Source organism: Ceratosolen solmsi, unplaced genomic scaffold (genome assembly GCF_000503995.2).
Source record: "Ceratosolen solmsi marchali unplaced genomic scaffold, CerSol_1.0 scaffold43, whole genome shotgun sequence".
Classification (NCBI taxonomy): domain Eukaryota; kingdom Metazoa; phylum Arthropoda; class Insecta; order Hymenoptera; family Agaonidae; genus Ceratosolen; species Ceratosolen solmsi.
Window position 1 is genome coordinate 2,350,471 of NW_011948431.1, and position 25,053 is coordinate 2,375,523.

General features: G+C 31.4%; 1 protein-coding gene across 1 annotated transcript in view; it reads left to right on the forward strand.

Annotated features, from left to right (window-relative positions):
* The window catches only part of LOC105364174 (homeotic protein female sterile), a 52,596-nt gene extending 29,003 nt beyond the window's left edge, over nt 1–23,593 (forward strand). Inside the window, exons 19-27 of the mRNA XM_011502044.1 lie at nt 5,933–6,045; nt 9,236–9,353; nt 13,208–13,777; nt 17,904–17,986; nt 18,077–18,725; nt 19,749–19,897; nt 20,541–20,690; nt 21,181–21,504; nt 23,413–23,593. Coding sequence (XP_011500346.1) covers nt 5,933–6,045; nt 9,236–9,353; nt 13,208–13,777; nt 17,904–17,986; nt 18,077–18,725; nt 19,749–19,897; nt 20,541–20,690; nt 21,181–21,504; nt 23,413–23,478 — 2,222 coding nt within the window. The 3' untranslated portion in view covers nt 23,479–23,593. The remainder of the gene's footprint in view (nt 1–5,932; nt 6,046–9,235; nt 9,354–13,207; nt 13,778–17,903; nt 17,987–18,076; nt 18,726–19,748; nt 19,898–20,540; nt 20,691–21,180; nt 21,505–23,412) is intronic.
* Nucleotides 23,594–25,053: the final 1,460 nt, after the last annotated feature.

Sequence of the window (25,053 nt, forward strand, 5' to 3'; positions counted from 1 at the left end):
AAAATGCGAGTGTGCAAAATAAGCGAAATAGCGAGATAAAAGTCAACGAAGAAAGGGGAAATAATATTATGTACAATCTGGTCGTCCGTTTTCTTGTTTCATGGTTTTTTTTTTCTCAGAGCGCGCCTTCCTCTTGTTTTTAGCGCGCTCACGCACGCACACACATGCATACACACATCGATATGTGCCAGTAAAAGAAAAAAGAAATAACGCAGAATAGTCGATGAGATAAGTCTTGTGCTACTCTCATGCGTAGAATCTTACGAATGTCGATTGATTGGCGATAGTTCTGTGGCGCGACGTAACAAAAAAAAAAGAACGAAAAAACAAGAGGTTTGTGTGTGTCTGTATTTGTGTGTGAGTCCACTTGTTCAAAACTGTACGTGTATTTTTGTTTACCGTTGTATTTTTCTTCACTTATACATTTTAGTTCCTTTCATTTTTTTTTTTATTTATATATATAATTTTTTTTTTTTTTTTTTTTTTTTTTTTTTTTTTTTTTTTTGTAATGTTATTCACAAGTAATGTGTTAAAAAGGTGTAAACTAGGTTACTTTCGACCCGTCCTGCATATACGAAAAATTCATATTTTCGTCATTTTATACAAGTTTAGATGATTTCATTAATTTTAGGAAATGATTATTTTGTTTTTATATTTCTATATATGTAAATGTCTGCTCCATGATAGCGGTTTTTGTTAAAGATATCATGTAAATTTAGAATTATGTATAGCAAAGTATATTGATAAGAAATAATGAATTTTTTCTTTTCTTTTTTAATTTGGACATATTGATGATATGAAATCGCACCGATGTTCAGAGGATAATAAAAAAAAATAAATAAATAAATAAAAAAAAAAATAAACGGTGTCGACATAAAAGCATGTGTGCGTGCGGTTTTCGGATGAGCTTCTTGACGATACACAAGTTGCACTTGAGTACAACTTCACGTAGTATATTATAAAAACACATCGTACACTCTGCAACGTACTTAATTGAAACATTTACAAATTAATAAATAAATAGAACAAGCAACAACATAAATAAACAAATTTTTAAAAAACGTATAATAAGGCAAGATATGCTCACGTGATGGTCGATACTTGATATTCAACGCGATAACCAATATTTAATATCCGACGCGATAATCAATACGTGGATAGTGTAGTACGCGTTGCTAGTGATGAAGGGAGAAAACGAAAGGGAATATTTGGATTTGTATCGACGAGGTGTAAGAGAGTGCAGATCCCCGATATATAGTGTGTTCGTGATCATTTTCAATGGGACGGCGCGATTAGTAAAATTTTTTATAGAAAATTAGAACTATTAAGGGTGCGTGTGTCGGTGAATTTTCTAAAAGAACATTTAGATAGGAAAGAGATAATTTTTTGCATTCAAAAGATACAAAAAAAAAAAAAAAAAATAAATAAATAAATAATAGTAAATAATAAAGAAGATGCGTTAAATAGAGACAATGCATTTTTTTCTTTTTAAGGATGATAACAGTTAAGTAATAATTTGTGTATTTCGCGATTATAAGGTATTCATTTTATTATTATTATCCTTATTCTTATTCTTATTATTATCATTATTATCATTATCATTATCATTATCATTGATTATTAGTTATCAAAAGAAGAAAAGTTTCTCGTTGCCTTCCAAAAAATTATTACCTACTTTAGTTTAATTTGGTTAAACAGTTCTTCCGATGGTTGTTCAATCTATATTTTGTGCCTATAAAATAATTTCTTCCATTGTAGCTGAGAGAGTTTCATAACAAAATTTACTACATATTAATATTATCCGTTAAATTAAGATCATAATGATAATAATTGAAAAGTGCGTTTTAGACTTTTTTACATATTTTAATTCGTTATGAAATGTTGAAAATACATATAAGAAATTACGTGTACTTCAAGTAGGAACGTATAATTTTTAATATAAGAAATGTGTTTCTAATTGATGTTGAGTTTAAGCATTCGTCGTTATAAAATAACTCAATAATTGTATTATAGTAATATCGAATTATAAGAATTATACTTTATAGTATAAAATATACTAACATAATATAAACATGAATTATGGTAAATTTTTGTCATAAAATTTTCTCGGCTTCGTTTGCGCGCTCTTACGTGTTACCATACATATGCAAAAAAAGTACCGTGTTCTTGAGTTTCGTGCACTTCCTACAAATGAAGACACGTTGTATACACACAACACACATAAATATATATTTATAAAGATTTAAAGATGTTTAACCGTGTGCCAATTTTCCTTCTATCGGAACATTTTTTTTTTTAATAGTGACGATAACTGCACCAAACTCAATCTTGTGTTTTTCGCTTGTTGCACGTTCTATTCGTTTACTCGTTATCTCTTTAATTGATAAATATAACTTCTGTATAATTTTTATTTTTCTTTATATTTTTTTATATATAAATATATGAATATATTTGCGCGCGCGCGTCCACACACACACACACACACACATGCAGATATACATTCACCAAGAGAAAAAGACACACATACACATACACATACACATACACATACACATTACTATAACCACCAGCACCGAGAGAGAGAGAGAGAGAGAGGGAGAGAAAATTTATGTTTTGAGCGTTGAATAAGTGAATGGTTAAGTAAATAAATAGTTAAATAGATAAATAATTATATATGTGCGCGCTTGTATGTACACACACGTGACTGTCTTTCGCGCGCGCACATAACCCGCACGCATGCATACATTACACATTCATAAATATATTGACGGGCAAGAATCGCCGTGTACGCGTTTTTGTACATATATATAGCGAAAACTAATATAAATACGATTATGATCGTCCAATATTATAACTTTTTTAGGTTTTTATTGTAAGAAATAATGAGAATGAGAGAGAGAGATAGAGAGAGAGAATGAGAGAGAGAGAGAGAGAGAGAGAATTTGAGGAAAAAGGTCGAGGGAGACAAATGTATGTGCAAAAATAAAAATATAAAATATATAATGAAAAAAAAACTCTCCCTTCTTTGTCCCTCTGTCTCACACAAATCTACATGTTCGATTTTAATTGATAATTATACGATAGACACATCTTTTTGAAGGATGATGCATCACTCCAAATTTCAAGCAGTGATCAACGGTTCGCTATATTATATAAATTAAGATAAGCCGGATCATTCTGCATTTTATTATACAAATATGATTCCCTTTATTTCTTTTGTCTTGATTCTTGTTTTCTCCTTATATACATAGCATTTCTTATTATGCTTTCTTCCATAGCACGAGAGAAGACCGGGATTTTTTTCTTCCACACTTCAGTATAAGTAGTATTTTAATTTTTCTTCACTATACACACACCGCTAACACTATAAAATCTTTGTATAATGATTTGCATTTTCAAAGCGAAGTGTATGAGTCAATTTGTGTTTTAGCTCTGGTCTTGTAACATTTTATTTTGATGAGTGCGAGGAATTAAAATGAAGATGTGAAATTGTATGACGAAGGAATAAGTTAAAAAGTATATTTTTCCAGTACGAAACGATTGAAAGAGGGGAGAACAGAACACGGGTTTTAAATGCTTATGTAGGAAAATTATACGTACTTTACAATTGTACTATTACCGGACACTGACTCACTTGTGTTTATAAAGTTTATACGTAAAACGCTTGCATTATCTCTTGGATTTTTGTTTAGTTTACGTGGAAATTAGTTAGCGAACGAAGAGACGAGGAAAGCCCTACATTATTTAAATTTTTGTTTAATTCGCCTATATTTCGTCCATACCTTTTTTTCTGTTTTTTTTTTTGTTGTTTTCTTGTTTGTTTTTTTTTTTTTTTTTATTATTTCGATAGATTTATGTATAGGGAAAAAAGTTGGTTGTATGGTAGCATTACTTGTTATCGACTGAGTTGGATCTCACAAAAGTTTTTGTAGTCTTTACCTGTTACACCAGTGTACATGTTTTTATCTTATTTATTGAAAAGTGATGGAGGTGAGGGCTAGTTTATCTATTTTCAACAAATATATTGATGTAAATTCGATCAAAGTAATGAAGTACTATGAGATTTTTATTTTAATGTTAAATTTTCAATAATTAACATTATCGATTTTTTCAAATATATAGTACAGATTCATAAGAATCTTTATACACAATTTCTTATAAGTACTATAAGCGTAATATACCATTTACATAATTGAATTTTTTAATAATACTTGGATAAATTATAAATACCGAATGAATATAGAATAATAGCTTAGTTAATCAATTTATTATTAATATATTGATTTATTGATATCTAACATTAAGTGCCTGGAAATAATGCATTTTCTTAATTATTAAAAGTTTTGATACTTCTCAGTCAAGACAAGAAACTTCACATTGCCCTAAAGCAAAATATTGAAAACGAAAAGATTCGTTTGACTTTATATATAAATATATATATATTTTATATATATATTTATTTGAATTAAAGACAATGCCAAGCAAGATTATTTCTTGCCATCGATCTCAATAATATTTAATGTGCTAACCCTGCGACTTGGTTTTTTTTTTTTTTTATTTTGGTTAAAGAGAAAGAACGCTTGGGGAAGAGAAGCTAAAGATTATCAATAATTAATATATTATAAAGAGTTAAAATTTTCTATGAGCTTGTGACTCATTTATGCCTAATTTTATATAGAATTCATGAAATATAATTCCTCTTGAGATGGTTACAATTGTACCATTTATTTCCCTTTTTTTAATTATTGCGAAGCTCTAATTTACCATTAATATAAATTCTAATGTTACATTATCATATAATAGGACATTGCACGATGAACAATTAAAAAGTAGGTAGTTTTGAAGTTTCCTTCCTTTTTTGTGAATAATCGAACGCAAAACTTTTTTGTAATCGCCTTCGTGACTCGATTATCATAGTAAAATAATGAAATGAATAAGGAAGTAAAGAAAGATAAATAAACAAAAGTCATCGTCATGCACCTGTTCAATAGCAACATCATCACAAATCACTGTTGTCATCGTCATTTATTATTAAAATTGCAAAACAAGTACCCTTCCTTGTAGTAGAAGAAATCAGAAAAATATAAATGATGAAGCGATTGAAAGCGCGAGAATAAGAGAAAAAGAATGAAAGCGAGCGAGTAACATATATATGTTTGTATGTGTGCGCGTGCGTGTGCGCATGTGATCAGATTTGGTGTACTTGTGTGTGGTTTAGATATACATATAATTATAAATATATAAATATAATGTACACAAACACGAGTACACATGTTGTGCAAAGGCAACAGAGACGCTGTGAGAGAGAGAGAGAGAGAGAGAGAGAGAGAGAGAAAGTAGGACATACAGGCAGACACGTACGTAATCGTATAAGAATGATTGACAAAAAATTTGAACATGTTATGTAGAATGATAAGAATGAGCAAGAGAAAAGGTAAAAATTGTTCTGCGCATTAAGATTTTTTAATATAAATGAAGGAAATAAATGAAGAAGAAGATGATGCGGAGAAGAAAAAATGCAAAAAAACCTTAAGATGAAAGTCCACAAAAGCATACAATTGAGATATTTAAATTAACATTGTTGTATACAGTGATATAATTATAATATAAGTATATAAATAAAATCTATTAGAAAATAATCGACCGATGTTGTTTCTGTTTATTGACTTATTACCGTCTGGCATTATTACTTTTTGCCCACGCTTACTTATATCTTTCATACTTTTCATGGCAATAATAATAATAATAATAATAATAATAATAATAATAATAATAATAATACACATAGTTGGTTGGTATCCTCGCAATGCCGTATTGGCGCTCCACTATATCGCCGAAAAAGAGAAATAATAATCGAAAGAGAATGAATGAGAATAAAATGTCGATTGGGCGATTGAGATTCGCTTTTAGTAGCACGTAATTGCATTTGCAGGAAACGCGGGTAATCGGCCGCCTAGAAAAAAGGCGAAGAAGACAACGACGAGCACCGCTACATCCGCGGCTGCTACGACGGCCACAACGACATCAGCTAGTACAGTTCCAACGGTAGGTCTTGTTTAGGTTTCGTCTGTTTTCATTAAGGTAAATGCACCAGTCAACGACGAGCGAATTTATAAGGAAAAACCGTTGTTTTCTACTCGCAAGTTCTTTGGCATATGAAGCCAATCGCTAGAGCTAACGATCATGTAATTTCTTCTTTTGCAGGTTTAAAATACTTGCAAGTTCAAATAAAACAAATGTCACGAAGATTTTTAACACTTTGTTTTTTAATTATTACGAAATTTTTCTTTCTTTCATTCTTTCTATCTTTTTTTTTTTTTTGTTTTTTTGTTTTTTTGATTTTTTTTTGTTCTTTTTTTTTTTGTTTTTTGTTTTTGTTTTTGTTTTTTATTTATCACGAAAGCAAATGCATACGGTTTTAAAGGACACGTGTATCAGTTTTCCAAATGCGAGTGAAATTAGTTGTTAAATTGAAGTTATATAAATTTCGTAGAGCAATTTGAGGTGTCGAGAATATTTTGTTTTTAGCCTAAAGCAACAATGATTAAGTAAAGAGTACCATTATTATTAAAGTTTTATATATAATTTCTCTCATTATTTAGAAATTATATTTAGAAATTAGATGCGCACGAAAGAGGCAATGATAACGATAGAGTAAATTTTACAAATTTTATAATGCGAAGTCTTATTTATTTGCAATAGATTAAAAAATTCTTATTCTGTACTGACGATAATACATTTTTTGAACTTCTTTTATATAAATTAAACATTGAAAGATGGAACACTACGACGCTCGATTTACCTTATCTGTTTTTATACTATTATACATGAAATGTTTGTTTAACGCTATTACGAAAATTCAACGTACAATGTTGATAATTTCAAAATCTTTGTATTTACCAAAACTTTTGATATATTATTGTAGCTGTAAATTTTTATAACGGAAAAATTATTGTATTTAAAGGAACCACACGATTGTAATTTCACATTTATTGTTTCCATATATTATACTGGCGAAGCAAGTAACAATATTTTATATCGGTATTCAAAATAGATAGAACATAAAAGCGATTAATAATTATTTTTGTATGTTTCAAAATAAATTAGTTATATGCAATTTATATCTTGCTAAAGCTCTTTGACAAATTATAATTTGGAGCAAGTTAAATTGTAATCTTTTATTATGTAAAATGAGCAATACACTAATCATAGTTATTACAATAAAATGTTACTTTTACTATTTGTGTTAATTTTTTACTTTGTGGCTATTTATTATTACATTACAAAAATATAAAGTCATTTGAGATGCATTTTTTAACAGATTATGAGAGAGTAAACAATTTGCACATCTACCATATAATTTGTATGAATAGGTAGTATGAGTAAATATCTTGATTCGAAAAATAATACAAATTTATAAATACAGACCTGCATTTATTCATAATTTTAATTAAATATTTAAAGATTTTAAAAGTAGAGTGAATTAACGTTTCTGTATTTTTTCTTTTCTTTTTTTTTTCTTTTCCTTTTTTTTTTTTTTTTTTTTTTTTTTTTTCTCTCTTCCTTATATTCTTTCATGTATTAACACTTTTGAAATCATTGAATATTTGCTTTACTTTTTCTATAATGCTTGAGCGTATATATGTTGCAAATTGATGTTTCGATTATGCTTAAACCAATCATCATTTTAAATAAAAATAATTGTATAAGGTTGGTATGGTAGGCTGCATGATAAGAATCGATATTAATTAAACGTCTTTATTATAAAACGAGTATTTAAAAAATGCCAAATGTAAACAATTATTGTTATAGTAAATTTTTTACGTGTTTTATTAAATTGTTGTAATAAATTAAAAATCTTTATTGAATGGAAATAAACTTTCGAAAATAAGCTGACAAAATTATTACACCTTATGATAAGTTAATTTTAACAATAGTTGCGTAGTATTTTCATTAACCATTATAGTATTAAAAAAAAAAAAAAAAAAAAAAAAAAAAAAAAAAAAAAAAAAAATGAAGCAAATTTTGAATATTAATTATAATGAAACCATAGAATTATTGAACAGATGGTATCTTTAAGATTTATTCTTCGTTTACTGGTGCACTTACCCTAAGTTGAGTTATCTTAGTCCATTATCTACTTTCTTATTTAAAGCCTCATACCACAAAGAAGTATATTCTAGCTTCTAATTAAAACTATAATTGAAGTTTTGTCCTATCATACACATATATATGTGTGTGTATATATGTATGTATGTATGTATGTATGTATGTATGTATGTATGTATGTATGTATGTATGTATGTATATTATGATGCAATAGTTCAACAATCGATTGGTTATTATCGATCAACTCAACGATAAAAAAAGTGCTTGACTACAAAAGAATAAGTATCAATTACTGCTATCAATTAAAGCTTATCGTTCATATTGCATATTATTTAATAGCATCCCAGTTATATCAAATTTTTAATGTTTTGCCCCCCCCCCCCCCCTTGCCCCCCCCCCGTCCTTACCCCGCCTCTCATTGTATATGCACTGGATTATTTAATTTTAATATATTATTTTATTTAAAAAAAAAAAAAAAAAAAAAATTGATTTTGTCCGACTGTACTCTGTACTATTGAATATAATTTTATGCATTATTTATAATATTTTGAGCATGCCGACGAAATAGAGACAAATGAGAATTTCAAATATTCAAATTTCAAATTATTGTTAATAACTTTTTTTTTGTTTTGTTTGTATTTCAACAATAAATGTTGTTTTTATTAGAATGGGTAGAGGGAAATTAAAATTATCTTTGTAAATACTGTTTTATTTATTTATTTATTAATTTATTTATTTGATTTTTTTTTTTCTAAATGTTTTGGCCAAAGGTATGTCAACGCGTAAAATTTATTTTAATTGAAATTTAACCTAAAAAATATTGAAATTATTATTTCGTAATGCTATTATTGATTAAGCAATTAAGCAATAATAGGGGCAGCATAAATTCATTATTTGTCTAATAATCGGCTAATAATCGGCTCTCAATACATACTCAAGTAATTGATTGGTGCAAGTTGAGTATTCTATACCGAGTTTTGATCGCCCATACTCGTCTCTTATAATAAGTAGCAAGAGTGAGAGAGAGAGAGAGAAAAAAAAAATGCACGAGGTTCCTTAGGCTAATGCCGAGGCAATCATTTGAGAAATCAGGGTTTTTTGATAACAATTGTCTAATCCTATACAGGCTTCAAACATAAATCATACCGGAGGTCTATTAATGAATAATCAAACGGCAGCGAATTCCACGGGACCAGTAACGAAGCCAGCAGTCACTCAACCTAGCAATAATCCCACTGAACAAGGTATAACAAATGTCTTTGCTTGATACGAAAATGGACAAATTGTCGATTTTTACTAATAGCCTTGACTAATTGTTGTATTAGTTCTGAATTTATTTTACTGTTTAATACGAGTGTCAGTTTTTGAACAATTATTAAATCGCTAATATTCTGGAAGATTGTAAAAGCTAATTTTGCCGATTGATTACGAGACGTTTTGAACAGGATACTTGCACGATTGAAACATGGCCGTTTCATTTAATGTTTGAATAATGAATTTCGATTGGGTTTCGCTGAATTCATTAAAATAATTTAAACTAATCGAATGTAATTTTCAAGTACACTGCGCCATTTTCAAACATTAATTGAAATATTAATTTACAATCGCTACATTCTTTCGACTGGTTTTTCATTATGAACGAATAACGTTTTGAAACTACTGTCTTTGATAATTTTCCGATTTATGTTCATGCAAGCTCCTAAATCTTGTAACATTCCTATACATATACATACATACGTGGGTGGTATGTATGCACATGCATATCATTTTTAAAGAGCATTTTTAATTGTTACATCTTCTGCTTATGATTGAATATAGCAAACTATTGTTTAAAACTATTCTTTAAAAAGACTTATTTATTACTATTGTTTGAATAGAATTTTATTTTATTATTTGTTTATTATTATCATCATCATTATTATTATTATTATTATATATATATATATATATATATATATATATTTTTTTTTTTTTTTTTTTTTTTTTTTTTTTTTTTAAAGAATAGTTAACGCTTAATTTTATAATTATTGTTCAAACGTGAATATTATTGAACCTCAATAGATTATTATTGAACAAATATGTAAAAGTAGAATTAGGAAATTCATACGTACAACTGGCTTGATTCGTGACATCTCGTGCCTTATTAATATTTTAGTAAGTTTAACGTAACATAGTTGTTCTAGAAAAAATTAGTTAATTTGACTAAAGATTTAAATCTTAACTATAAAAATATATACGTTTAAAATAACATTTGTAAAAACGCATATTGGCCGTAAATGAATAATAAATGTTGTAATTTGAATTATTTTGTGTATCGCAAAAAGAATAAATAAAAATATTAAATATATCATGAAAAAGAAATGCTTTAATATTTCGATAAGATATTGAATCAAATAAATTATTAGTTTTAATTTTTTTACATATTAACAAAAAAAAATAAAATAAAATTCTTTCGTTTAGATACCATTTTTCTAAGCCCGTACCCATATTATTTATTAAACTATAAACCTGGATTAATTTACATTAATTGATGAAATGGAAGAAAAGTAATAAATAGAATGAGACAATGTTGAGCATAACCTTTTCAAGTTTTTTTTTTCTATAAAAGCATTAATCAATTGTTAGAGGTACTTTATTCATGTGACATGTGCGTATTTCTGAAGAACCTTGAAAAGAAAAGCTTTTTATTATCAAGAACTTTTAAATATTTAAAATATTTAAAAAAATTTTAACACTCATTCATCCATTTATTTATTTATTTATTTATTTAATTATTTTTGTTTACAATGCGACTCCACATTGAAGCTGTTCTAATTTTTATGTCATTTTTAAAAGTTATAATTTATTTTAGTTCATAGCGATTCATAGGAAAATTTTTGAAGACTTTAGTCAAAGTAACCTTTTTTTTTTTAGTTCATTACGCGAATATCTTTAATTCATATTTTTCAAAGCTTTGATTACAAATATTATTTTAACGGTTTTTAATAAATATTATTATACCGTTTGAGTAGAAATTAAAGCAACTCTACTATTCCCATTATCTTTCTAATATTTAATAATTCATAATAATGGAGAAATATAAAAGATACATTTTAATTATTTAAATTAAAATACTTCATTGCGCAGTACAATGGAATTTTATTTCTTTAGAGATTTCGTTGGCTTACTTAACCCTTTATAATCATTTTCTTCTGAAAAATAAAATAAATAATAACATTATTTTAATATTTAAGCAAAACATTACTTCTCCATTTCCATCATGAATTTTTAAGTGAACACTGAATATATATAGTAATGAATAAAAATAACGAGTTGTTGTTTTTCCTTAAGACCTTGTGTCACCTTTATTGCTATTGAATTCGGAATTAATTTCAGTTCTTTTTTTTTTTTTTTTTTTTTTTTTTTTTTTTTTTTTTTTTTTTTTTTTTTTTTTTTTTTTATTTATTTGGATTTCTTGAATAAAATGCATGAGAAATTATGGAAAATGCAGTCCGATGAAAAAATCGTATTTACTATCTTATTCCAATCTTACGAAGTATTGTTGAATACGGGAATTTTTATTATGGAAAACTTATTATATCAATGAATTGAAGCTGTTTTTTTTTTTGTATTTTAAACGAAAACTACAAATGTTTTATGAGATTGAAATTCCTTGTATTTTAAATTATTACATTAGAAATATAAGATGCACTCTACTTCTACAGTTCGAAGCAAAAATATTTTTTATATATATATATATATATAAATCTTTAATCTATATCTACATCTATATTTTCTATAGATTAATATAGGATTTTTTTTTCATTTCTAAAACATTTTTATAGATCAACTTTAAGTAGTGAATTGAAAGATATTTTCTTTTCTTTTTAAAATACGATTTTTTCTATTAAAAATTATACTATATAATGAAAAAAACGATCGAAAGTAACTAAACTTTCGACTTTTCTAATGTGATTCAAGGTTTTAAGGCAATAAACAATTCGGATCTTTTGTGCTTAATCTGGTGTATCAATTGTACTACAATTGTGCGAAAAAATTCGATTTTTGCCGAATGTACGTTTCCCAGTCATTATTACGTTTCCATAAGAAATTATTGTCAAACGTTATTGGAAAAATTATTTCAAGTCCAACTAAATTATACGTTTCGTAATTTTTGGGATCTACTTTTAATTGTTCAATAAAAAAAAAAAAAAAAAAAAAAAAAAAAAAAAAAAAACATGTTTACCGTGAAAATTTAATTTTTCGTCAATTATAGTTAAATAAAAAGGGGTTTTTGCTTTTTTATTTTATAAATTGGCTATTTTACCAAAATTGTCGACTTGTAGTATAATTGATTCAGTAGAATGCATTATTATAAAGATCGATATTTCATATCTCTTTACAATAATGCCATTAATCAATAAATATTCCATTCCACATGCATTCACATTTATATTAAGAAGTCGGTGACGATTCGTAATCCCCAGTAACATTCGTAAAGACAATATTAAATCTTTCATGCTTTCAAAATTTGAAGTAATGCTCGAGAATAGTCACAGTAGCATCACACTAACAAGAAACGAAAAACAACAACAAAAAAAACGCCCAATAGAGCCTGGTGAATTGAAATTATTCGATTTTTAATATGGGTATGAATGCGTGTTTATGGTGTTCCGGTATTCGATGTCACTCAATCATAAAATTAACGTCCGAACTATTACGAACTGTATCAGCCAACTGTTTTACCATCGATACTTGATCCTCGCTATTGACGAAAGTCCTTTCAATTGCAATGCAGTTTGAACGGAGCGTCCAAACTCGGAGCCCCATGAAAGATTACGTAATAAAGGAATAAAAACGGTCGGATGTGTTGAAATTGGATTTGAAATTGGCCGGGCGAGCGCTAGGTAAGCCGAAGCAAATTGAATTTCAATATGAACGATCCATCGGTCGAATTATTGTCAGTGTATCGTGGGTAGAGCGGTGCGTCTATAAGCCCAGACTTAGCTAAAATAGCCTAAGCGACGATGCGTAGATGTCCCCCGAGTGTAGATTAAAGCGAGGCGCAATACACGTAGATGATTAAATAACCCTAAGTGAAACCCTCACAACGAAATAGCGCTGGGCGCGAGCAACTCGAGCCAACCGATCGCCGTGGCGGCGGTTACGGCCAGTCAACCTGTGGCGGCAGCCTCGGCGCCGGTGCCCCCGGTGGCGAGTCACGCCTCCATGCCAGCCCAGCCCTCACGGCCCACCTCCCTGGCGACGGCGGCCCCCCTCAAAAAGGCACCGGTCGTCGCGCCGGTTCAGACGACCCAGCCACAGCCACAACCACAACCGCAGCAGCCAATCGCCTCGAGCCAGCCAATAGCGACGACAACTGCAGCCGCGGTCACGATCACACCCTCGATATCCAGTGTACCCTCGGCTCCCCAGCAGCAACAGCAGCAACAACAGCAGCAGCAACAACAACAGCAACAACAGCAGCAGCAACAACAACAACAACAACAACAACAACAACAACCTCCTCCGGCTGTTACGTCGCCGATCGTGCCTCAGCAGACGGTCACCGCCGCGCCGCCCGTCGTTAGTTCCTTTCCGAGCGTTGCGACGTCGCACACGCAGCACGATGTCGTCTCCGGCGTTGTCAGTCAGCAGTCGGATTTACTACAGTCGTACAGTGCTCTAGGTATCGGTGGGTTCACATCACAATGTTGATTCATTGATTTGCCGTCGAGGCAATGATGTAGACGCTTGTAGCGATTGCTCAGGGCTCCAAGCCTCCAAATGGTGCCAGTCACGCGCGCGCGCGCTTACACGCCCACGCAAACACAATTACAGACGCGCGCACAAAACACCACTACCCACTACCTCACCACTTTTTCATTGTTATTATGATTATCGGTAGGATAATGAGATGGATGTGAAAGTGCTGCCTTACTGACCACTGTGTAATTGAATGATTTGCAAGATAAATGTTCGGTCGTTTCTTAGTACTCCATATATTCCTAGCATATGCAATATCGTTTATCTTATGTACTTTCTATCAAATTTTCATTTACATTTCTTCGTTTACTATTTTTGCTTATAATTGGAATTACAATTAGCAATCCGTATTTTCACGATTCTGCTAGATTACGTGTTTAGACTCAATTTTATTAAAAGAATTCATTACTCCATAATAAATAAATGAAACCGAATAACATTTCAATTACATTAATATAAAAGAAATAAATGATAAAATAAAAATAAAATAAAAAAAAAAATCTTTCGATTAAAATAGATGAAAAAACGATCCATTTCTTGAATTTATTATTAGTATTATTATTATTATTATTATTATTATTATTATTATTATTATTATTTTATTTTTTTTGTTTTTTATTTTTTATATCAAATTTACGTAAAAATTTTTATTATTATTCCCCTTACGTGGTTATACAATACAGTCGGTAAATTAGAGTATCGATAATTTTTATTTCTTGCCTTCATCATCGTTTAATGCTGCTTATTCGACATATTAAATAAAAAGCGCTATCTTTCCTGAGAATAGCAATTATTATACATCTTAAAATGATTGATATATTAAAAATTATTAATTTAAAAAAAATGCTTTTATAATTTGTAAACTTTTTTCCTTGAAGTTATTTAAAATAATTTTCAATTAAACGTAACTTTAATGAGAATACAGTAGATTAAGATAGAAATATAAAATAAAAATATAAAAATTTCATCTATGCGATTAAATTGTCGTTGACATGTGTTGTTATATTGTCTTACTCTTTCTCTGACATTCATCATTGATTTTTCCGTAATAAGTTTGTTTTTTCTGTTTATTGGTATAGTACATGGTAGACGATAAAGTAATTCTCTGCAGCTTTCACATCTGTTTCGAAACATACAAAAACTATCATCTACATAATTTTTAACATATATATTATTGTAAATTACCTGACAGAAATAATTATATAACTATATGCGTCTATACTCGTTGTCCGAGTGGTGGGAATCATTGACAGTTTTTATTAATTGACGAATTTGCATAGTTGTCGTTAAATCTGCGCTTGTTTAAAAATTTCTAAAATTATAAGCTGCCTGCTAATAATAATACTGAAGCTTTCATTAGTTTGAAAGTATCAACATTTCTTCTTTAAATAGGATTATTTAAAGGAAATATGCAGTTCCAATGGGAAGAATGAAAATCACAAACTTGAATTTTACTTAATTTATAATAAGTTTTTAATATTATGAATATTTTTGTATAATTATTATTACTAGCTATTAATGATAAATTAAAAAAAAAAAAGAAGAAAAAAAAATTTAATTCGCTGATTCTATATGCAAAATTGAATTTGAGATTACATATCCTTTTAATGTACAATATTATTTTAATGTTTATCGTTACATATTTTTTAATTTCATATTAATTTAGATACGAACTTTATAATATCAAAAACTTAGAACGATTAAATTAAAACAAAAAGACAATGAAAATCAATGAGAAAGTAATATATGCGTAGCTAGAGATTTATTCAATTTTTTTTATTGAGTTTTTTTTTTTTTTTTTTTTTTTTTTTTTTTTTTTTGTTTTTCTAAGCAGAATATTTGACACAAATTAAGGAGGGTATCGTATCGATTTTTAAAAACAATAAAAATAATTTCAAAATACATTAGATTCTTCTTAGAAATATGCTTATCAATTTTATGAGGCACTGAATTTTGTACGTAAAGGCAAGTTAAATTTAATTGGACTGTTGATTATTCAATTTTATTAAATATCTTTATTCGTTATTTATTCTTTAATCGATAATTAATTATTAAAATATGAAAGTAGAAGCAAATGATGCGATTAATCAGATTGTACAGATAACGATGGCTTTTATTTAAAATTCAAAATTTAAATCTTATCAAAAATTGTAGTTTCCCTTATCAGTGTTCCCCTCCAGTACACTAATATTGAATCTATTGCATGTTTTTCTTCCGTTATGAATTCCTTTACCATAAAATTTTTTCTTCTACAGTATAAAATAATTTCTAATTAACTATTAAAAATTGTTCATATTTTGCATGAAAATTTCTTTCTGTTTGATATTTTATTTTTAAATTTGATCAGTAATTGATTTGACGCGAGAAATAGGTATTAATTTACATTAACATAAATTTCAATCGCTTAAAGATAAAAATCACATATTCAAAATTCTTTTCGTTTTTAATAATAATATGTTAATTTCATTGCTTGAATGGTTTAATTTCGATAACCATTAGAAAGTATGAGCCATGATTTACTAGAAAATGTAATTCATACTATGTATATCGTGCATATGTAACTGTATATTGAGTGTTTATTTGTATTGAAAAGTGCAATACTGAATGTAAATAAGTTTTCAAATAAAATGTGAGAAAGTATTTCTTTATAAAGCTATTCTTCTAACTTGCAAAATTATGGATTATAAGCTAATTCTTCTCGTTGAAAACTTTTGGAGAAATTGATGGAGAAAATTGTCGAAAGTGAATTAAAATTAACAGCTCCTATTATAATTCTTATTTAGAACATTAAACGATATATGATCATGTAACTCGTAGCTAATTGAACTTAATAATTTTTATGTAAATTTGTTTACTATTTCGTGGTCTTTAATAATAGGTTACGTAGCGAGATCGTTTATATCGTTCGTTTTAATGTCGAGGGAATTGATTGCAATGTGTGATACAATTTGCTTCAACAATAACAGTAAGAAAATTGAGTAAATTTCAAGCTTATATTATGACATTTGCGTGACAAAAAATAAACTTCACGCCAGACAAGACAATTATAAAAATATAGTATGGCAGTTTATTATATACTCTCCTATTGATTTTTTTTTTTTTTTTTTTTAAATATTATTAGAAATTTTCATAGCCTATAAATACCATCGATTTACTATAATTGTTTAAGTATATAAAATAATTAAAATAAATATATGCTTCTAAAGTTGATAGTACTAGAATCATAATATGCCGATATGTATTTTACTTTCGATGATGATAGTGAAAGAGACAAGCGCAGATATTAGCGATAACTTTCTGATAAAATTTATGAACTTAAAACCATTGACAATTTACCATAATTCCCAAATTATTATAAAGATATATATTAAGTTGCTTAATTAAATATAAGATATAATAACGATAATGGTGAGCCTAAAAAATATTTTAAAAAATACTAATGACTTAATTGAAATGATGTTATTCTTCATTTGCTTCAATGATAATGAAAATTTTAAATGAAACTCGAAATGCTATTTATTTATAATTCGATCAAACATTTACCGACAAAATTTACATCATAAAAATCAAGGGTAAATAACCAGCCGTTTAATAATTAATTAATCATTGAAAATTCTGTTATTGAAAATGATATTATGCTTAGAACATTAACAAATATTATTAACGCGTCAATTGTCCAGCAAAATTAATATTTTCGAGAAATTTTGGTTAAATGTAAAGGTTATAAAAAGTAAAAAAAGAAAAGAAAAGAAAAACTATCGTTTAATCGCAACAAAGGTCACATTTGCAATTCTGATATTATTTGGTACTGCTGGAGCTTTCCCTGATTAATAGTAAAAGTTAATAGGAACATTATTGTCGAATAATCGTTTACAACCGTCAATCAATCACCTGTAATTTGTAAGCTAAAGCTACCGTCCTCAAAATCAATCGATTAATTTCACAAGTTTCGTCATTGCATTAACATACTTACGGCACAATAGAACAAAGATTCTATGAAATCAGTAGTGCCTATTAACACATACATTGCTCCTGCCCCCGAAAAACAGTGTCCGCCCCAACGACGACGCACACGGGCCTTGATCAGACACTAGCCTCGAATATATCGATCGTTTCCTCGAAAAAAGATCATCCGCAACAGCAACCGCAGCAGCAACAGCAGCAACAGCAGCAGCAGCAGCAGCAGCAGCAACAACAACAACAACAACAACAACAGCAGCAACAACAGCAACAGCAACAGCAACAACACATCCCGATGATTCAGACGTCGCTGACGCACCAGACGAGCAACAATAGTAGTGCTAACAGTGCGAGCATAAATCTGCTGCCACCGGACGTTAAGAGCGCCGTTAATATGATGTCGGCGATACCGGCCAACCTCAACCTCGGCAATCTCAACCTCGGTAATCTCAATATGAATCTGCAGCAGGGACTCTCGCATATGGCCATGCATAATCAGCTCGAAAGCATGATAAACGTGTCATCGCCAATCGGCATCCAGAACAGTCACATGACGACGACGATGGGCGCCGCCACCGCGTCCACTGGCGCTCATCATCATCCGCAACAGCAACAACAGCAGCAGCAGCAACAACAACAGCAGCAGCAGCAGCAGCAGCAGCAGCAGCAGCAGCATTCGAACGGCTTCTCAAACATGAAGAGACAGGACAGCTCGCCGCCAAATATGCTCAATAACAATGGCATACCTGGCCTCGGCATGAATCTCAACATGGCAAGCATAGGTTCGATCTTCGATCCGCACTCGCTGGTCATGCCCATGCAGATACCGCAGCTGCAGATAAAGAAGGACGAGAAAGCGGCAGCTATGGCCATGGCTGCGGCTCAACAGCAGATCCCACAGAAGATGGATGGTAGGTGGCTTCGCTGGAAGGACTAGTCTCCTTTTGCCTATTTCTTCTTCTTCTTCTTCTTCTTCTTCTTCTTCTTCTTCTTCCTCTTTCTCTTCTTATTCTTCTTTTACCTTTATCTCTTTTTTACATTATACATATATTTTATGCTTTCGCTTCGCTTTGCTTTTATTGCAATTTAATTGCAACATAGTCGAATCTTTTATTTTAAGTTTTGTAATTATTTTTAAATATGCCAGCTTCTATTTCTTCTTTATTTTGCTTGTTTCACGGAGCTTCGTTGGTAAGGCTACTTGGTCCGCCAAAATTTCAATGCTATCTTTAAGATGAAATTTAATTTATAAGTTTATTCTTTGCCAATGGCAATTTATTCCGAATAATAGGATATTGTGGTGGTGAAAGGATATTATCTTGCTTGCTTTATACATATTTTATTTGTCTTTTGATTCTCTATATTCATACGTAGCTTTATCTTATTACGATTACATTAATTTTATTTGCATTCTAACCTTTTAAATTTATAACTACATTCGACGTATAAATTGATTTCGAGAGAATTATTCGTTTTAAAGCTTTATGTCGACATTTATTTATGTTCTCCACTAACTTGTAATAATAAATTTTTCTTTTTATAATAAGTAACGCTTTAATTTTAATATTAATTTTATCGACTTATCGTTATGGAGAATTAAAGTAATTAGTAAAATATAAAATATGGAAGAAAGTATTAAAAAATGGTTTTATAAAATTTATATTGCAATTCGTTTACATTTCGATACAAATGTTTACAATAACAATCGCATCCAAGTATATTTATGTTAAATTATGAGCATGCTCCCCCCCCTCACTCTCTCTCTCTCTCTCTCACTCTCTCTCTCTCTCTCTCTCTCTCTCTAACCATTAGTATAAATCTTCTATTCGTGATTCTGTCTTCTCACCAGCACACGCACTTTGGTAAATCTTGTAATTAAAACAATCACGCCGTACTAACGCTCACTAATTAGTCACATCACATTGTTGCTCTAGCCGGAGCTTTTTTTGCAGAAATGACTGCTTTAGGAATACCACAAATGACCAATCATTCGACCTCACAATTATTGCCGGAAAAGAAGCAAATGACCCCACCTGATTCGAAAAATCCTGCAGCTAACTTTGCGTCAGCCTTCAAGAATAAGGTATTATTTACATGCAGTTATTTATAATTATTAAAATATATATAAATTAATGCGAGAATCAATGAAAGTTGAATTTTTTTATGTTTATAAGGAAATCGTGTTTAGTATCGTAGAGTAGATAAGTGGATGTGATCTGAAATTTATATTTTTGTTATATATTCTGACTACGATTGCACAAAATCAAACAAAATAAAGTCAAAGATTAAAAGCCACTTATATATTAATTTAAGATATGTTGAAAGAATTGGAACTGTCGGTATAAAATCGATGGATATTTGTTATAAAATGTATTATTATTATTATATGCATTAGAAAGAGAAGATGGAGTTATCGTGACGTAACATCGCCTCGTCTTTTATATTTTTCCACTTTAAATAATGGAAAACACGTTTGAAAGATAATAATGCGTATTATTATTATTATTATTATTATTATTATTATTATTATTATTATTATTATTATTGTCATTCACATATTTTCAAAGCCAAAAAGCCGTTATCTAATGTCTTCTAGAGTGTATTATCGAACTTAGGGAGATAAATTTTTTTCTAACGTTAAAGTTAAATATTGGCGTAAAGACTGATTTTAGCACATCGATTGATAATCATTCCCATTCGTAATCAATGATCTTGTGTATTCCCAGACCGTGGAGCAGAATGTGAAAAATGCATCATCTTGGTCGTCGTTAGCCCAGGCCTCGAGTCCACAATCGGCCGCTGGTACGAGCACAAAGAGCGCGACCCGCGACACGTTCCAAGCCTTTAAAAAGCAAGCGAAGGAGAAGCAAGACAGAGTAAGTCGAGCAATTACACTTAGCGCTCCTAGGTGAGGTTATAAGATCCTCGTATCAATGTCTGTACGTACGCAAGTGCCGGTTTCATGAAATTTTTCATAGAGTTCTCTGCATTAGCAATCGTCACGCGACTGGACGGCTAATCTTTCGAGCCGACAAGAGAGAGAACGCAGCCTCCTTTATTTTTCGCAAACCTGCACTCGCTCCTCGACAGCTCGCGCTTCGTATACAATACCCACCGCTGCTTACAATCCCAATAACAGACCCAATAGAAAAGTAAACTCGTCAGAGCGGCTCGATTAGTAAACAAAGTAGTCCATAATTTGTTTAGGCGTGTAGCGTGACATTTCACTCGCTATTAAAGAAAGGTAATAGAACGAAGAAAAGAAAATCCGAGACCCTGCCGCCGATCTCGCAGTGTTCCTCTCAATCTCTCTCTCTCTCTCTCTCTCTCTCTCTCTCTCTCTCTCACCCTGTATCTCGTTCACAGCAACGCGCGCTACTGGAGCAGCAGGAGATGCGCCGCCAGCAGAAGGAGCAGGCGGAACGCGAACGCCTGCGTCAGGAGAGCGAGCGACGACGCGAAAAGGAGGAGGAGGAGGCCCTGGACAAGGTGCGGAAATCGGTCGCGGAGCCGGCACCGACAACGACGGCCACGAGCCTCGCCCCGGCCACGAGAGTCGAGGCCGTGAAAGCCGCCGAGGCCGCGGAGACCGACAGTAGCAGCCCGAGCCACTCGGCCGGCCAGGAGAAGGCGGCCGCCGAGCGAGAGCGTCAGAGGCTACGGGAGCAGGAGCGACGTCGACGCGAGGCGGTGAGTCGTCGACGAGACCTTTGGGGCACCAGGCCTCGGTCACCCCGTCCCATATACCACCCCACGGCCGATGCTTGCTCGATATCCAAGGCCGAAGTATGAGGGAGAGTTTGATATCGGCTGCTTATTACATAATATCGATCCCCGACACGTCGGCGGGAGGGGGGGGGCGTCCCTTTGGCCTTTGCGAATTAACATTAACTAGAATCGATTCTTCCGTATGGCGAAAAATCTCGGATGCGATTTTGAAAATTCATCGGTGGAAGATGGATTAACCGACGTTAACGCGTTTACGAATATGCTCGAGTTAGTTAACATTTCAACCGAACCGAGTCGTCCTGCGTCACGGCGCGCATTCGATCATAGATCGTATAATGAAATAATTTTTTTGTGCCCAGCCGGACATAATTGGTTCGTTAATACAAAATAAGAAAAACAAAAAAAAAAATTGAAACCCGAAATTTAACGCCTTTCGACTAATCATATTATTGATTAGAAATTTACCATTAACGCCGTTCAATCGCTTACGTAAATAATTTGCCATTATATTGTTTATTACGATACACGTCGTGGCGTAATATTATACTAATACTGTGTTTTTTCTTTTTCGAAACTTTTGCGTCAGAGTGCGGATAGGAATAATGAATGAAACGCAAGCATCGGTAGCCTATAATCTTGCTGTATAGAAGTAATGAAAGGAGACGTGAAGCGTTCGTGTCATAAATCAATCATATTAAAAATACAGAAAAAAGAAAGATCTCTTTTAATTAACTCATTTTGTCACTTATACATTATTTTTAGCTCAATGTGTAATAATTAATCGATTATTTTGATAATTTATAATTCTTCGATGTTTGGATAATTTATTACTTTAAGCGATAATTTATGAATTTGAAAAGCTCGTCTTACCACGAAATGAAATACCTTCGGATCTTCTTTTTTTTATTTGTATCCATCCAGAGATATTTAACGTATTAACTCGTGGACATTGGTTTAAACTTTTTTTTCTTTGCACATTCAAATTTTTCTGGCATTTACCTATAAGACATCTGATTCTTCTTAATGCTTTTATTTTTCTCACTCTTCTCATTAATAACGACATACTTTCTTTTCAATGAATCTCTCGAGGTCGCTGAACATTCATCGCAAAAATTTGCTTCGATGAATTTATTTGTCCCTGTATTTTCATCCGTACCACCGCCATTCCAATATAAATCATTGGGTAAAAATTCATTATAAAACACTAATGATTTTTCATTGAGTTTGATCGATAAAATGACCGAAGATACGAATGGAAAAATGACGATTAAAGTAATTCGATGGAAAAAAAAAAGATCCCTACGAGAAATATTGAAATAAATTTTCAAACCGGTAATTACGAGCATTAATAATCATAACAAATAATGTGAATAATATACTGCACGTTCATCTTCGGCATAAAAAGAAGAAAAAAAACATTCGTGCATAAATGTGCGTGTAATTTCAAAAATTACCTTCACTGTGCTGATATACTTCAATAAATACAATGCCAAGGTATTATTAAGAGCTGATCAATGATAAGCTCATAAAAGCCAATATTTTTAGGAACTCCTTGTCGGGCTCTTAATTAAGAAAAAAAAAAAGACAAATCATCGCTCATTGTGTTAAATCGCTAAGGAAAAAAGAATCATTGCCAAACCCAAGAATAGCTAGATCGGAAATCGTGCCGTTAGCCTACCAGTAGCCTCATTACTCTACCCGGCAGCCGTTTCGGCACTTACGATACAAACCCACCAAGCCGCCCACCCACTCACCCACCCACCCACTCAACCAAACAACCAAACAACCAACCAACCAACCAACCCAAATATAAACAATTTTTCGATGCGGTATCCGCCATAGAATCGTGGTATTTATTTATCGTTTCAGATGGCCGGCCAGATCGACATGAACATGCAAAGCGATTTGATGGCTGCCTTTGAGGAATCGCTGTAATGTTACATTACGCCGCTCATTTGTTGCTAAATAAAAATAGTGCGATTGGATAATAGTGCTGATTGTCGAGTGAAAGCCGAGAGAAGGAGAGTCGACAATGAGACAGAGAGAGACAGATAGATACAGAGAGAGACAGAGACAAAGATAGAGAGAGACAGATAGAGACAGAGAGATACAGAGAGAGACAGAGACAAATATAGAGAGACAGATAGAGATAGAGACAGAGAGAGAGAGAGAGAGGTGTGAGGTGAGATTGATATAGTGGGGGGGGGTGGAGACGAGGGGTTTGAGTGCGCGACGAAAGGGAAGCTCTTGTTGTTAAAAGCCTCTTACGAAGGCGAAAGACTAACTCGCGGAAAAAAGTGTTAATATATATATATATATACAGTCAAATAGTAGTTTAATAAGAGGATACACGAAACTAGGAATTTGTAACAATGATTTAATGTATATTGACGATTGATAATAAATGAGACCAAGATAACGGAGCGACGACGAATAGAGCTGTACGCGAGACGCAATTAACTACTGCCGTGTCGCGACTTTTCTTTCTCCTCTCTCCTCTTATTTCTAGATACGTTGCGAGCCTCGATGACCATGATAATGACGACGACGACAGTGACGACGACGACGACGACGACGACGACGACGACGACAACGACAGTGACGATTACGTTGACAATGGCGGCGCCTCCTTACTTTCGCCAATGCGACTTGGAAACGTCAGCACCTGCAACAATTCGCTAATCGCTTGGCCGACGTGAAAATAAAATAAACGTTACTGTGCGTGCACGAGTGCTACATTAACCAACTTTAAAATTGGACACCCAATGGTGACAGAAAGATAAAAACAAAGAAAGAAAACATTTAATTTAAGAACGAAGTGGAAGGCGACGACGATACGATACCACCACGAAGCACCGAGAGAAAAGGCGGAGATTGATTTAATATACTTACGATGATAATACCTCCCTATAAAGCATCGCTATATAAGAATACACACTGACTACGTTGTATAACTGTTTTACGATTTTCCCCGTTTTCATAAGTTTGTACTTTATGTAAATTTGAAGAGAGAAACGATCAAGAAAAAAAAAATGATGATAGTTAAGCAAGCGACAAAAAAAACAACAAATAATGATAATGATAATGATATACCAATGTGTTTTTGAGTGCGTGTGAGTATGAAATAGACAAACAATTGAGATCGACGTTAAAATATAGTGAAAGAATGCAAAGGGAGGTGGATGTGTGCGCGTGTATGCGCTTGTGTGCGAGATAGAGAGAGAGAGAGAGAGAGAGAGAGAGAGTATATAAAGATGCGCAAGAGTTGTGTACATTTAGTTAAGTTTTATATTTTTCCACATTTCAGTCATTGATCGTTGTTAGGATTATATATATATATATATATATATATATATATATATATATATATATATATTTACATAGATAGTTTCTGCCAATAATTCTCTAATAATAAAAATCAATTAGATCTTACAGTTTCAACAAGAGAGGAATAACTAATAAACAAACTAATAATTTTGAATCGCGATTTTCGTTGTATATCTTTTAAAA